The sequence below is a fragment of the Pinus tabuliformis genome, chromosome 3_1 (genome assembly GCF_031772625.1).
Source record: "Pinus tabuliformis cultivar Carrire ecotype Pingquan chromosome 3_1, CPIR1, whole genome shotgun sequence".
In the NCBI taxonomy this organism is placed as follows: domain Eukaryota; kingdom Viridiplantae; phylum Streptophyta; class Pinopsida; order Pinales; family Pinaceae; genus Pinus; species Pinus tabuliformis.
In genome coordinates this window covers 844978569-844991908 of record NC_142301.1, presented here as the reverse complement: position 1 = coordinate 844991908, position 13340 = coordinate 844978569, and the positions used below count along the sequence as shown (strand labels likewise).

Below are 13340 nucleotides of genomic sequence, written 5' to 3'. Positions count from 1 at the left end.
ATGACTTATTCTTGACAAGTAGTGAGCCTCTAATGCTCGAGTGCAAGAGGGAGTTGGTCTCTGAATTTGAGATGAAAGACCTTGGATTGATGCATTACTTCCTAGAATTAGAGGTGTGGCATAAGCCCAATGAAATTTTCCTTCCACAAGGAAAATCTATGGTGAAATTGTTGGAAAGATTTGGAAAGGTGGAATGTAAATCTATGGCCACACCAATGGAGATGAACATCAAGAAGCTATGTGGAGATGTTGCAGGACCTAACTTTGCAAATCCTTTTGAGTATCGACAAGTGATTGCGGAATTGCTATTCCTTGTGAACACTTGTCCGGACATATGTTTTGCAGTTAATACTCTGAGTCAATTTATGATTGAGCCTCTTCATGCACATTGGGTTGTTGGTAAGCATGTGCTAAGATATTTACATGGGACAATTAATCTTGGTTTAAGATATATTGTCGAAGATGTGAGACTTCATGGGTACACTGATGTTGACTGGGCCGAAATGTTATTGACAAGAAGAGCACATCAGGGTGTTGCTTTAGTTTGGGTTTTGCCACGATATCCTTGATGAGAGGGAAGCAGAAGTCTGTTGCCCTTAGAACAGTTGAGGCAAAGTATAATGTTGCTAGCATGGCTAGCTGTGAGGCGGTATGGTTGAGGAAGATCTTTGGAGAGATTTTTGAGCAGGTATTAGATACGATAATGATATATTGTGAAAATAAGAGTGGGATCTGAATGGCATAGAATCATGTGTTTCATGACAAGTCCAAGCATATTGAAATCTTATCACTATGTAAGAGACATGGTGCAAAGAGGAGCCATAAGACTCCATCATATTTCGACTAATGAGCAAATAGCAAACATACTCACCAAGGCTTTGCCGAAAGGGAAGTTCTTGGTCTTCAGAGTGTCACTTGGACTGATAGATGTGACCCTCCAGCGTAAGGGTCCCGGTCATGTACTAGGGTATGGAACTTGTATTTAATCAAGAGCACCAAGCCCTCTATGCAGGGGAGATTCCCAATAATCAAGAACACCTAGGATACTAGGGTATATAACTTGTATATAATCATGTTATACATTCTTTGTTATCACTTGGTTACTTGGTAATGGCAATGGTTACAAGTACAAGTTACAACTTTAGTGATAAATGATGATAAATCTTATATATTGAATTTTGAAAGCTTCAAAATTTAAGATTGATGAGTCACGAGACTTGATATGTTTTATATTACTAACTTGTGGACATGGTTGATGAAGATTATCACTTCTAGATGATTGATGTTATAAGGTTCAATCCATGGTTTTATGTTTTTTTATTTCTAATTCATCATTCTACATGCTTTTGTTGACATATATGCATCAATATATACAAAAATATATATTATACAATAATTCGATCCTGATTCGCTCTGGAACCGGGAGCTTTTGAAAAAGTCGCTCCCCGCTACCGCTCCCGCTCCCAAGTAACCTTGGTCCCGGCGAATCGAAGACACTAAGTTATGCTCTTCCCCCCTGTTTGAGTTCACAGGGAAAGGAATTGAGCCAAAAAGCTCCTGGGGTTGAGGGAATTCTAGACAATAGGATAAAGTGTTATCCTTACCCTTATGGTAAGTAGATCTCACCTACTGTCATTATAGGGCATGTGTGTGATCCTTGTGATTTATGACAAGTAGGTATCTCCCCCTACCATCAAGTCTAGGACTTGGCAAAGTATACCCCAGTTGGCATCCTACCCACAAGTTGGGCTTGTTGGGATTGCCCCTCCCCATCTGGCCAATGGGTGAGGAGACTTGGGCATGTGTGTGATCCTTACCATTTATGGTAAGTGTGTATCTCCCCCAAGATAGAAAGGAGGCAAATGTTCTACGACTTGAATCTTGACGATCCAGGTGGGAAGAATCAGAGGACAATAGGATAGTGGGATCCTTACTCATGGTAAGTAGATATCTCCTATTGTCACAAGTCAATAGGATAAAGTGTGAACCTTACCCTTGTGGTAAGTGGATCTCATCTATTGTCCTTGGATATAGGGTGGTAGCTGAAGCCCCCTATGATGATTCTTCTTTAGATTCGAGTGTTCAGCAGATGAGCTAAGATGAGAAAAGACAAGATATGACTTTATTCAATGATGATGATGATGAGATTTCTGAGATGAGATTCATGATGCAATCAGAAATATATCACTAGCTAAGAGGGAGTGTTAATTTCGTAGCCTAGGGACAAATTCCCCCCATTGGAGAGCCTTCCTCATCCAGAGAAGCCCCTTCTAACCCTTGGAAGAATTTAATTTGGTCAAGGAAAAATATAATTTTTAAGGTGAAACCCACAGTGCACAAGAGTACAAGTTGGCCTAGGCAAGCTAATTCAACCCCCAGAGGAACATATAAATAGACCTAATGCCACATCATTTTGGAGCATCACCACATCATTCATATCATCTCTTATATGGTTCGTATAGCTCCGAAATTGCATGTCCAAGGCCACACATGTGAAGGAGAGAGGAGGATCTGTTGACTAGCGTTGACTTTCTATTTAAATTGTTTGACCAACATTTGACTTAAATTCGTTTGGATATTTTGACTTGGGTTGACTGAATTTCAAATCTGTTTGGAAGGCCGAATTGACTAAAGGGTTGATTAAATTTTTTCAAGGCACTTTAGCCAAGGTTGACCAAAATTACAAGGTTAGGGTTTTCGCGGATCAAAGTTTGACTTTAACCAAATTTGGAGGGACTATTTTGGTTGAACTTTGACCAGCATTTAAGGCTACATCTTTTGACTATTGACTGAACTGATTTGGATGAGTTTTGAGCATTGGTTGTTGACTAGCTAGGGTTACTACAACTACTGCTACCTTTGACCAGAAATTATGTTGATTTGGAGTAGCATCGGATTCTAGCCATGAAAATTGGTGGAGAGACTAAAGCACATGAGATCTCCAAGACCCAGAAATGGTTTGGGCAAATTCTAACCGGCTTGGAAGATATTAAAATAACTAATATTTTAATGGAGTTCCTAAGTCTAAACTTGGGAAAAATAAAATATTAATGGGTATTTACTATTAATATAAAACTGGGTTAGAAGGTTCCAAAAGTCATGGATCAAGCCAAATCTAATCTTAGCCGTTGATTAGAGATTTAATCTCGGTTGTTGATGGACCAACGAGAAAAGTATAAGAGGAGGTTGAGCGTCAGTTGGAGAACACACCAGAGTGATCAGTCATTCATTTTGCTAGAGTGGGGTTGCTAAGCAAAAGTGAATCAGTGATTAGCAACGAGGGGCAGTGAGTATGAGACAAAGAGGTAGGGACAATACTGGGAGACCAACATAGAAGCAGAGAGAGCCAGAGCAGTTGTTAGTCCAGGCTACGCAGAGCCCAGCAGAGGTAGCATAGAGCCCAGAGAGACTGTGTCATCCATGCAGAGGGCATAGGGAGTGACGCATAGGTTGCGCAGTGCCTGAGAGGGCTGACGCAGAGGGTCCTAGGGCTAACACAGGTCAGCGGGAGGCTGACGCAGAGGCCAGAAGGGCCAGCGCTGAGCTTTAGTTGTGCCAAAGAGGGTTTCGTGGGAGGTTTTCTGAATACCTGTTTCCAGATATAGAGGTATTGTTGCCATATACTTTTCTCTGTCGAGTGAGCCGGTTTAGGCACCCTGTTGTACTCTGATAAACTACACAATAATATAACCCTTTGAATAGCTGCACCGGTTTTCTTGCATTGGGTTTTTACGACGACATTGGTCCAAAACTAATGGTGTCACTTGTGTTCTTGTTTTTTGCAGTTGATGATCTATAGATGTTGATACTATACTTGCGTTTATTTTCAATATTTACATGATAAATAACTTGTTAAGTAACTAAACAAGTAAGAAGAGATAACCCAGATAGTCCAGGAAGAATTTCTAACAGTTTAAACTTAGAAATTCCAACATGCTATCAAAGCGTGGTTGCAGATCACAGGAAAACTAAAGGCATCAGCCGAGCAGAGCATTTGCAGCAGATTCAGTTGTCCCGAGTGACAAAGCTGGTCCTTGCAGAAGGCGACAAAGGAAGGAGTGACGCAAAGGGACTGGGTCATCATTCCGGGCCAGAGAAAGGCAACAGAGAGGCTAAGGGAGGCAGTATCGAGCTCATGTAGAGCCACACAGAGGCCAGAAGGGCTAACGCATTTTGTTGGGGGAGCTAATTTACCGGTGTCGGGATTGCTCAGAGCCAAGTGGCTCAATCCTTTAGTTGTTGGGGTATAGGAGGCTGTGGGTAATTTGCGGAGCAAAGCTGGTGGGGTACTGTGGTCAGAACAGTACCTAATAGGGCAAGACCAAGGTGGAGGGAGTTGCTGCCGAGGCGGATTTCTAGCCAAGGAATTTGGATCAGTGGTGCAGTTGCACAAACGATCGGAGTGGGGCAACTTGACGTTGGCAGAGGCATTTCCAGAAGGGAAATCGAGACTCAAAGGGAGTCAAACCGAGAAATTCCAGACGGGAAGTTGAGAGACTCAGCAGGAGTCGAACAGAGGACTTCCAGGAGGGAAGTAGAGAGACACAGAGGAGTCGAAAGAAGCACAACGAGATGGCCGTGAATGCGCTGAGGGATCAGGATAGGCTGGACGAAGCGTCCAACTTTGTGGTCTGGAAGGTCAGGATCTTATCCGTTCTAGACAAACATCACCTCAAGGGCTTCATCACAAGAGTGATAGCTGTCCTAGTTGACCCAGTAGCTAATGAAATGTACGACGAGGCAATGACGAAGGCTAAGTGCATCATCCTTGATGGGGTCAAGGATCATGTGGGATACCACATTGCCGAGAAGGAAACGGCAAAGGAGATGTGGGATGCCTTAAAGACATTGTACTAGAATACTCCTGTGCAGAGGAAGATGCTCGTGGAGAATCAGCTAAGGGCATTGCTTACTTCCATAGGGGCCACGCCGGATAAGGAATTGATGTTGAGGACCGCACTGAATGCAGTTTCCGAGGACTGAGAGGTATTTGTCTAGAGCATAATGGGTAGGACAAGTCTTCCAGATTGGGAAGAACTGTGTGCAGCTCTTCGTCAAGAAGAGATCAGACGGCTGACCAAGGCAGGGAGTAGCAACAAAGGGGTTAGAATCAAGGAGGAAGAAGAGGAAGATGGACCTCTCCAAGGTCAAGTGCTTCCATTGTGGGGAATTGGGCCATTTTGCGAACCAGTGTCCTAGGAAGAAGAGTAAGGGAGAGGCTTCGGACTCGAAGGCAGCGCCTGCAAAGGCGAAGAAAGAAGTCAAGGAGGAGGACGATTGTGCCATGAGTGCTGATGTATCACTTGATAAGAAGTGGGGAGACATCAAGTTGAGGTCAGACGAACTATAAGTGATGAGAGGCAGGATCCTTGAGGTACCCAACCTCTTGGATTATACCTTGCTACGGGAGCCCCAAAGAGGAGTAGCAAGACTGGCGGATTGCAGTAGAGACGACTGCAGATGGAGCGGCAGAGAGTGCTACAATGCAGGATTCCCGAAACAGCACAAGGCTAGCAGGCTGCAACAGTGCGAGAGGCACAGGAGTGTTGCACCGGTTCAGGATGGCACACAGAGGTGTGCAACAATGCGAGATGCATGGAGTTGTTGCAACAGCGCAAAGTTTAATAGAGGGAGCACTTGGTCGTGGCAGAGGGAGCTTCAGCATCGGGAGTGTTTCTAGCCTAATAGGGATGTCAGAGTTGGGTGGATCAGTTACTTACTTCTCAGTACTGAGTTGCAGTGCAGTAGCAGTAGCAGTATGCAATAGCACGATGCAGCATGATGAGAGGGGATGCAGTGCAGATGCAGTGTTGGGAGGATGGACCAGTAGCAGCACAGATGCAAAGGGAGTTGTCGTATGGATGTAGCAGTGGCAAGGCCATGGGTAGCAGTACAGGATGCAGCAGTGCAGAGGACATTGGGCAGGGAGGCTGAGCATCAGCACAAGGACCGATGTTGGATAATCAGTGTGATACTCAGTGTGGAGTACTACTAGATCACAGTCCTCACTAAGAGGGAGTGTTAATTTGGGGTAGCATCGGACGTACTCTAGCCATGAAAATTAGTGGAGAGGCACATGAGATCTCCAAGGCCTAGAAATGGTTTGGGCAGATTCTAACCGGTTCGGGAGATATTAAAATAATTAATATTTTAATGGAGTTCCTAAGTCTAAACTTTGGAAAAATAAAATAGTAATGGGTGTTAATATAAAATTGGGTTAGAAGGTTCCAAAAGTCATGGATCAAACCAAATCTAATCTTAGCCGTTGATTAGAGATTTAATCTCGGTCGTTGATGGACGAACGAGAAAAGTATAAGAGGAGGCTTGAGGGTCAGTTGGAGAACACACCAAAGTGATCAGTCATTCATTTTGCTAGAGCGAGGTTGCTAAGCAAAAGTGAATCAATGATCAACAACGAGGGGCAGTGAGCACAAGGTAGAGAGGCAGGGACAATACTGGGAGACCAGCACAAAAGCGAAGAGAGACAGAGCAGTAGTCAATCCAGGCTATGCAGGGCCCAGCAAAGGCAGCACAGAGCCCAAAGAGACTATGTCATCCACGCAGAGGGCAGAGGGAGTGACGCAGAGGCTCCTAGAGGCTACGTAGTGCCTCAGAGGGTTGATGCAGAGGGTCTTGGGGCTGACGCAGGTTAGCAGGAGGCTGACGCAGAGGCCAGAAGGGCCAGCGCTAAGCTTCAGTTGTATCGGAGAGGGTTTCGTGGGACGGGTTTTCTGAATACCTGTTTCCGAATATAGAGGTATCGTTGCTATATATTTTTCTTTATCGAGTGAGCCAGTTTAGGCACCCTGTTGTACTCTGATAAACTGCACAACAATATAACCCTCTGAATAGCTGCACCAGTTTTCCCGCATTGGGTTTTTATGGGGACATTGGTCCAGAAATAATAGTGTCACTTGTGTTCTTGTTTTCTTTCAGTTAATGATCTGTAGATGTTGATATTGTACTTGTGTTTATTTTTAGTATTTACATGATAAATAACTTGTTAAGTAATTAAACAAGTAGGAAGAAATAAACCAGATAGTACAGGAAGAATTTCTAACGGGTTAAACTTAGAAATTCCAACAAATTGCAAAATTTAACTTTCGATAATATTTGACTTTCGGGCTCATCTCTCATTGGATATGGTTAGTTAAATTAGATAATCAAAGTTATTGACCTTTGACTCATTGTTGATGAATTGGAACATTGTATCTCTCTGCTTAACAATTGATGACAATCTAATAGAAGAAGAATTTTGAAGGGGTTTTCCCCCTTGTAGGGTTTTTCCCTTGTCTTTGACCAAATCTTATGTCTCTCTTGTTCTTGTTCTTGGTTGTCTTCTATTGCATTTGAATTATTGTTCTATCTACAATTTCTTACTGCCATTGAAAGATTGAATTTATTGGAAAAGTGATTGCTAATTGAAGAATAACTGGAATAAGTGATTGCGCTAAGAATAGAACACTGGAAAATTAACATCATCTACAGAACTGGTTTTCCCCACATTGGGGTTTTTCCAAGGACAATTTGTCCAAAACTACCGGTGTCAATAACTTTGTGTATGCATTATTTTTTAGTTCCTATATTTATTTGTGAAGATTGCAGTAGTCAACTTATTTGAATTTTATAAAACTTATTCAAATTTATTTGAATTTTATCAAAAATTATTTGAATTCAATTATGAAGGTGTGGAAGGAAAACCCAAACTAGGACTACTTTAGGAATGTACTCTTTTATATTAAAATCTAATATTCAACAATTCAGGTACATATCTCGATGGCCAATGAAGGGAGCAGCCTAAACATTCAACGTTTTTTCTCTTTTTGTCCAAATCTTGTGATACAAAATTTGACAATATTGTGATTATATGTTGTTTAAAATGTGTTTTTGAATGCATAAATAGATTCAGCACCCAAAAAAATCCATGGGGAACTCAGATTGTGTAGAATATATTGTTGAAACTTATGGTTCCTATTACCCACCAAAAGTGGGTAACCCATAGACGAAACAAACTCTCCTCATTTCACATCTAGCTAGCCAATAGCCCCATGATGCTCAGAGCATAGAATTAAGCAAGAATTCTCCACCCATTGCTCTGGTCAGATCTTTATCCCATCAAGCATTCTTGAAGGAAGGAGGGTCAACTCTCAATAGGTACTCTAACCATTCTTGCAATCATTTGGTCTCATTTAATGTTATGGGCATATTGATATAGATTACAGGGTAAATTAGATGATTGATTGATCTCAATTGTATTTCCCACACTTCACTTGGGAGGTTAGTATTTGACTCTAGTTCCTCAAGTATTCAATGCTTTATCTAAATAAAGGAACTCTTAAATATCCCAACATTGATAAGTGAGAAATTGCAACATCTTAATGGGGTATTGGAAAAGCATAAAGCAAGTATGGGCTCCTAAGCCATGCACTAAATAAAGACAAACCATTAAAGTAAAAAGCACACAAAGTGGTGGAAAAAGTAGGCTGACAAAAGGGGTAACTCATGCCACCATGATTGATCCTTGTTTACATTATTAGACTCATAATGTTGGACCCCCATTAGTTGGTCTCATTGTTGTGGCACCTGCCTTGAAGTCTCTCCCACTCCTTGACTAGCATATCACCACCACCTATAGATTGATGGGATAACCTAGCATATGTCACTTCCCTTAGGCGCTAGAAACACCTTAAAGGGTTGTTGACCTAGTCATCCCTAACAAGAGTGAGGTAACTTGTTTATAGATTTTGATCTAATTAGACATTTGAAAGTGAGTTTTGTGTTTAGTATCTCTATGCCCCTAACATTAGATATGGCTCACTATGATACTTTAATGGTTTCATGTTCCCAATTAAGGTGATCTCACTTGATCTTGAGAGGTTTTGTTCAGGTGGTTTCACATTGCAGTAGAGAACCTTTGAGAGATAACTTAATTCTTCTTCAACACTTTCTAGGCGGTCCCTAGCTCATTATGAGCGCAAACTTGTCTTTGTGGGCCCAACGTTGCCCCTCCAAAGATGAGCATTGGGCCATGAGCAATTTCCACATGATGCTACATCTCTTGATCAGCGTCCAAACGCTGAAACATTGACCTTGAAAGCTTGCCCATTGGACTATCTCATGATGTACCCAGATGGACGCAAGACGCCCTAAGCTAGCCTTTACCTTGTTTGATGGACAATACCTTGTTCAAGAGCCTAGATGAGGATGGTTATCACTGAGATGACCTGGGAAGGCTAACACAACCAATGTTTTAAAACTCCGACTCCGGTCCAGAAACAACAGAGGGTCGGCTCTGACTCTAACTCGGTATCGACTCGGCCAGTTTGATTTCAATGACTCGGTTGTTGTAAAAAATACATTAAATATTTATTTTTTTATAAAAAACATAATTTTAAAGATTTTCATTCATGTTTCCAAACACAAAGCTATAGAATATGAGAGAAGACAACATATGATCAAAGTAGGCTCATGAATATATTCATTATATCAAAATGGCACCCAGTGCACTGTCCAATACAAAGTTCATACTTAGCCACCAATGCCAGGATTCTTTTCTGCCTCAGCCTATGGACAATCACTAGACTACAACAACAATAATATCAATTCTCTGCCCCTAATGAAGTCTCAAAACCCTTGATATAATTATGGTCAAGCTCAAGAACAATCAGAGGTAAATATGTATTTATTAGTCCATTGCCAGAACATTTGCCTTTTTAAAAACATTGTATGGCTCAATGCATTGTTTCAGTTTTCTAATTCATGTGACTAGGATAACCATACTTCGGCCTTGTAATTTTCAAAACTTTCTCACAGTGATAGATTACTTTAGGGCTATAAATATGCAATAAAAAACAACCCAACCATTGATATGTAGGAGGCGGAACAACTTTTGACAAATGTGCTTCAAGATTTTTGTCAAAGAGTCAAGTCGGCCGAGTCATTACCGATTCAGCCGAGTTGTTACCGAGTCGACCAAGTCAATGACTGGCTCGGTAACAACCCGGCCAGCCATTCTGTTTCGGCCACCAAGCCGACCCGGCCAGGCATTGGCTCGGTCTAACTCGGCTTGGCCGTTTTTTAAAACAATGAGCACAACAATCTTTGATGTCGGTGCTTTCCCTTAGAGGTGCCACATCACCCTCACATGAATGAAAAGGGTGACATAGGAATTCTTTTGGATGACATCAATCTTGGACCCTTATCATAGTTCAATGATGTAATATTGCCTACTTTGGAGGATGACATCATGGTGGAGACCATTTTTCTCCCATGTGTGTGGGTTAGTTTTAGCATTTTGTTATGTTTGAAGGTATTTTTTCTTCCACATATATAGGTTATTTTTGGAATTTTGGTATGTTTTAAAGCTATTTCTAGGTCAGCTTGTGACCTTAGACCTAGTTGAATGCTCAAGTAAACTTGTTTAGGGCTTTTGCTTGTAAAATCATTGAAAAATGACTTGGTCACCCTCATATAAATTGAATGTGACTCTATGGTGAGAATTGGTCTTGGAGAAGGATTTTTGCTTGAGGATGGTTTCTTGGGATTGGATGAAGATATTCTTGTGGGGATTTTGTAAGTTTATTGCTTATCTTCTCTCTTTTGCATGCTATGTTATGTGAACTAGAATTTTTAAGTGTGCCACGGTTAAAATTGCTATATTTATCTTCATATCTTGATTCCTTATGCCATATGAAATTGTTTTCCTTCAATCCTTCAAGAGAACTCTGAATAGCGCATCTCTTGAATTTAAAATCCCCCTCTTAAGGAAGCTGCTAGGGTTTGTAAGAAAAAGCTTCAGCCCGCTCACCCTCTTCATCAAGGCCATCTCCATTAAGTTTTCCCTGGGTAACTCTGCTGCCCATTTAGATCAAGGCACTAGTCTAGGTGGTGGTGATCAATCTAGAGTTAGGGTTACACCGGATTGTTATGATACTTATGCTAGCTCATACAAGCGGCTGTTAACTTGATTAACATACTTGGATATTCCTATAAATTTTATAAACACGCTGACAGCTTAAAAAAATGATCTGTGCAACAACTGCTTCCACTTTATAACAGTATCAATGAAAAAAATTAAGAATTTTAAAACGGAGGCATAAAAGAGGGCTATCATTTCTCCAAGAAAAATATAGAAGAGTGTTATTATATGAAAATATAGCTGTTATCAGACATGAGGAATGTGATTACCTTTAAACCATAATATTTGGTTGGTCCAGGCACACAATGCATAGGACTCATCGGTGAAACTTCAACTTGGAAAAAGGAACTATTAGTTGAAGCTGGAGCAGCTGCTGCTGCTGCTTGTAATTTTGGCCTTTGCTCTTGCAAATCTTGTGTTATTCTAACTAAGGTTGTTCTTAGTCGAGCTGCTAGCATGAACATAAAGAAACAATTAATCACCACTTCAAATACGAACTTGAGAACCCAAGGATGATTTATAACATTTAAAGGAATGACTACTAAGGTCTGGGGGGGCAGATCCTGCTTACGATTGAGAGATTCCACTGAACCTCGACTACCACTAGATACATCTCGCTGAACAAATGTCTTAAAGACAAAGTAGAAATAAACTTCAAATAATTGGCATATTCCCTGTAATAAAAGAAGTTGCATCACGGCAGCATCAGAATCTTATCTGAAAAACATTTGGTATCACGGTAAAGAGAGAAAAATTGACAATACATTGAGCACTTGAGATATCAAAACCAGCAGACTAGTCATGAGAGATTACTAAATTGTAAATGTCCAGTATAAAAACCCAGTTCTTATGTACCTTGAAAAATTCAATGTTGATTGTTTCCAACTTTTGCATAAGTCTTGCATATTTATCCATCCATCTACAAAATCCAGCAGCCCTTGTCATACGTTATGTGGTAGTTATGTGTATATACAGACAAAACTGCATGTCCAAATCCATGGATATATAATAAATGACCAACATATTATACATTATGAACCCATGAGAAATAGGATAAGTCACCTTAGAAGAGACACAGAAGATCCTGTTAGACCTTCAATCTCTTCACTTTTCCAGTTTCTGGATGGTGTGCTTCGTTTAACTGTCGGATTGGATACACGACTTGGGAGTTGGCTGTCTTCATCAATAAAATCTGCAAGAAGATCTTCATTTTCATCCTCCTCCTCGCCCCCCTCGATGAAGTTTCCGTTCCCAGAATTGTTTTTTCCCAGAGCCCCAATTACAACTGTACCATTACCCACACAACCTGCACTTCCTTTACCAAGCAAATAGGAAACTGTTGACATAGAAACCTCATTTAAGCTAGAATCATCAACCCTAGAAGTAGGACTCTTCTTATGACGAAAAGGGTTTCCTCTTTTGGACCACTGACCAAATCCAGCATGTAATTCTTTGCTTTCCTCTTCTTTAGAATGGTGGTTAGAATTCAATCCTGGTTCTCTAGACAGGCCAATATGGAATGGCGCTAATAAAGGGGCTCCATCTCCCACAAGGCCAGCTAAATTTACTGCTTTGATGGTTTCTGGAGAGATCTGCTGCCAAGTCTCTTTCTCCAAAACAATCCGCAGTGCCTGAAACATGGGGAATATTATTAGAAATTTATTGCCATGCTCATTTACTGTATTATGTTCAAGAACTTGCAAATACTGATACATTTATCCAACAGATGGATGGAACCAATCACAAATTCTAAATTATCTTAGGATATATGGGAACAACAAAATCTTCTCTTAGAAAAACAGGAAGTAGCATCTATTGCATAACCTGCAAGCACATCATTACAATAATATGTACTAATTACATTTACTTAGTGTAATGTTAGGGGAATGTACCAATTATATATGGCCCTGACAAAATGAATCCTATTACATGGTTTTTTGACCTTGTGTCCATTACCTATATGACTTAATACTCAATTACCCTTATGGATGCCGATAGCTACCTCAGGTATGCTACAGAAGATTTTTTGAACAACAGGTAAATCTCCTGCATCAGATCCTGAATGTTCTACATGTGTCCAGATTATTTATTCGAACACTGGAAGTAATAAAAATACTTTCAAGCAGTATACATCTCAATTTCATATAGGACCTCAAATATTTCCGTTTGAACAGAGATAAATTGTCCACACAACTTTGTGGTGTTGCAATTGCCAGAAAATGGTAGATATCAAAAGAATGCCACCTCTTACTTGGAGAATATTGTTGAATCCGAGCGAAAAATAAATAATAATTCAATTAACCAATGAGCTCGATGACCTTAAAACATAAGGTTGATTATAGAGATTTCACGTCATTCAATCTTATGAGAGATATAAGGACAATATAGAAAGAAGAAGAAAAAAAATTACATTATTGTCCAG

At 40.6% G+C, this 13340-nt stretch overlaps 1 protein-coding gene across 2 annotated transcripts in view; it reads right to left on the bottom strand.

Moving 5' to 3' along the window:
• LOC149190171 (coiled-coil protein) overlaps positions 1-13340 on the bottom strand; it is a 462536-nt gene that overhangs the window by 195393 nt on the left and 253803 nt on the right. For both annotated transcript variants that reach the window (XR_016255961.1, XM_089412056.1), the window contains exons 15-18: positions 11981-12549; positions 11774-11837; positions 11490-11592; positions 11188-11366 (exon numbers count right to left, since the gene is read on the bottom strand). Coding sequence is in view for 1 of the 2 variants with exons in the window: in XM_089412056.1 (XP_089268182.1) it covers positions 11188-11366; positions 11490-11592; positions 11774-11837; positions 11981-12549 (915 nt within the window). In the remaining variant the exon portion in view is untranslated. The remainder of the gene's footprint in view (positions 1-11187; positions 11367-11489; positions 11593-11773; positions 11838-11980; positions 12550-13340) is intronic.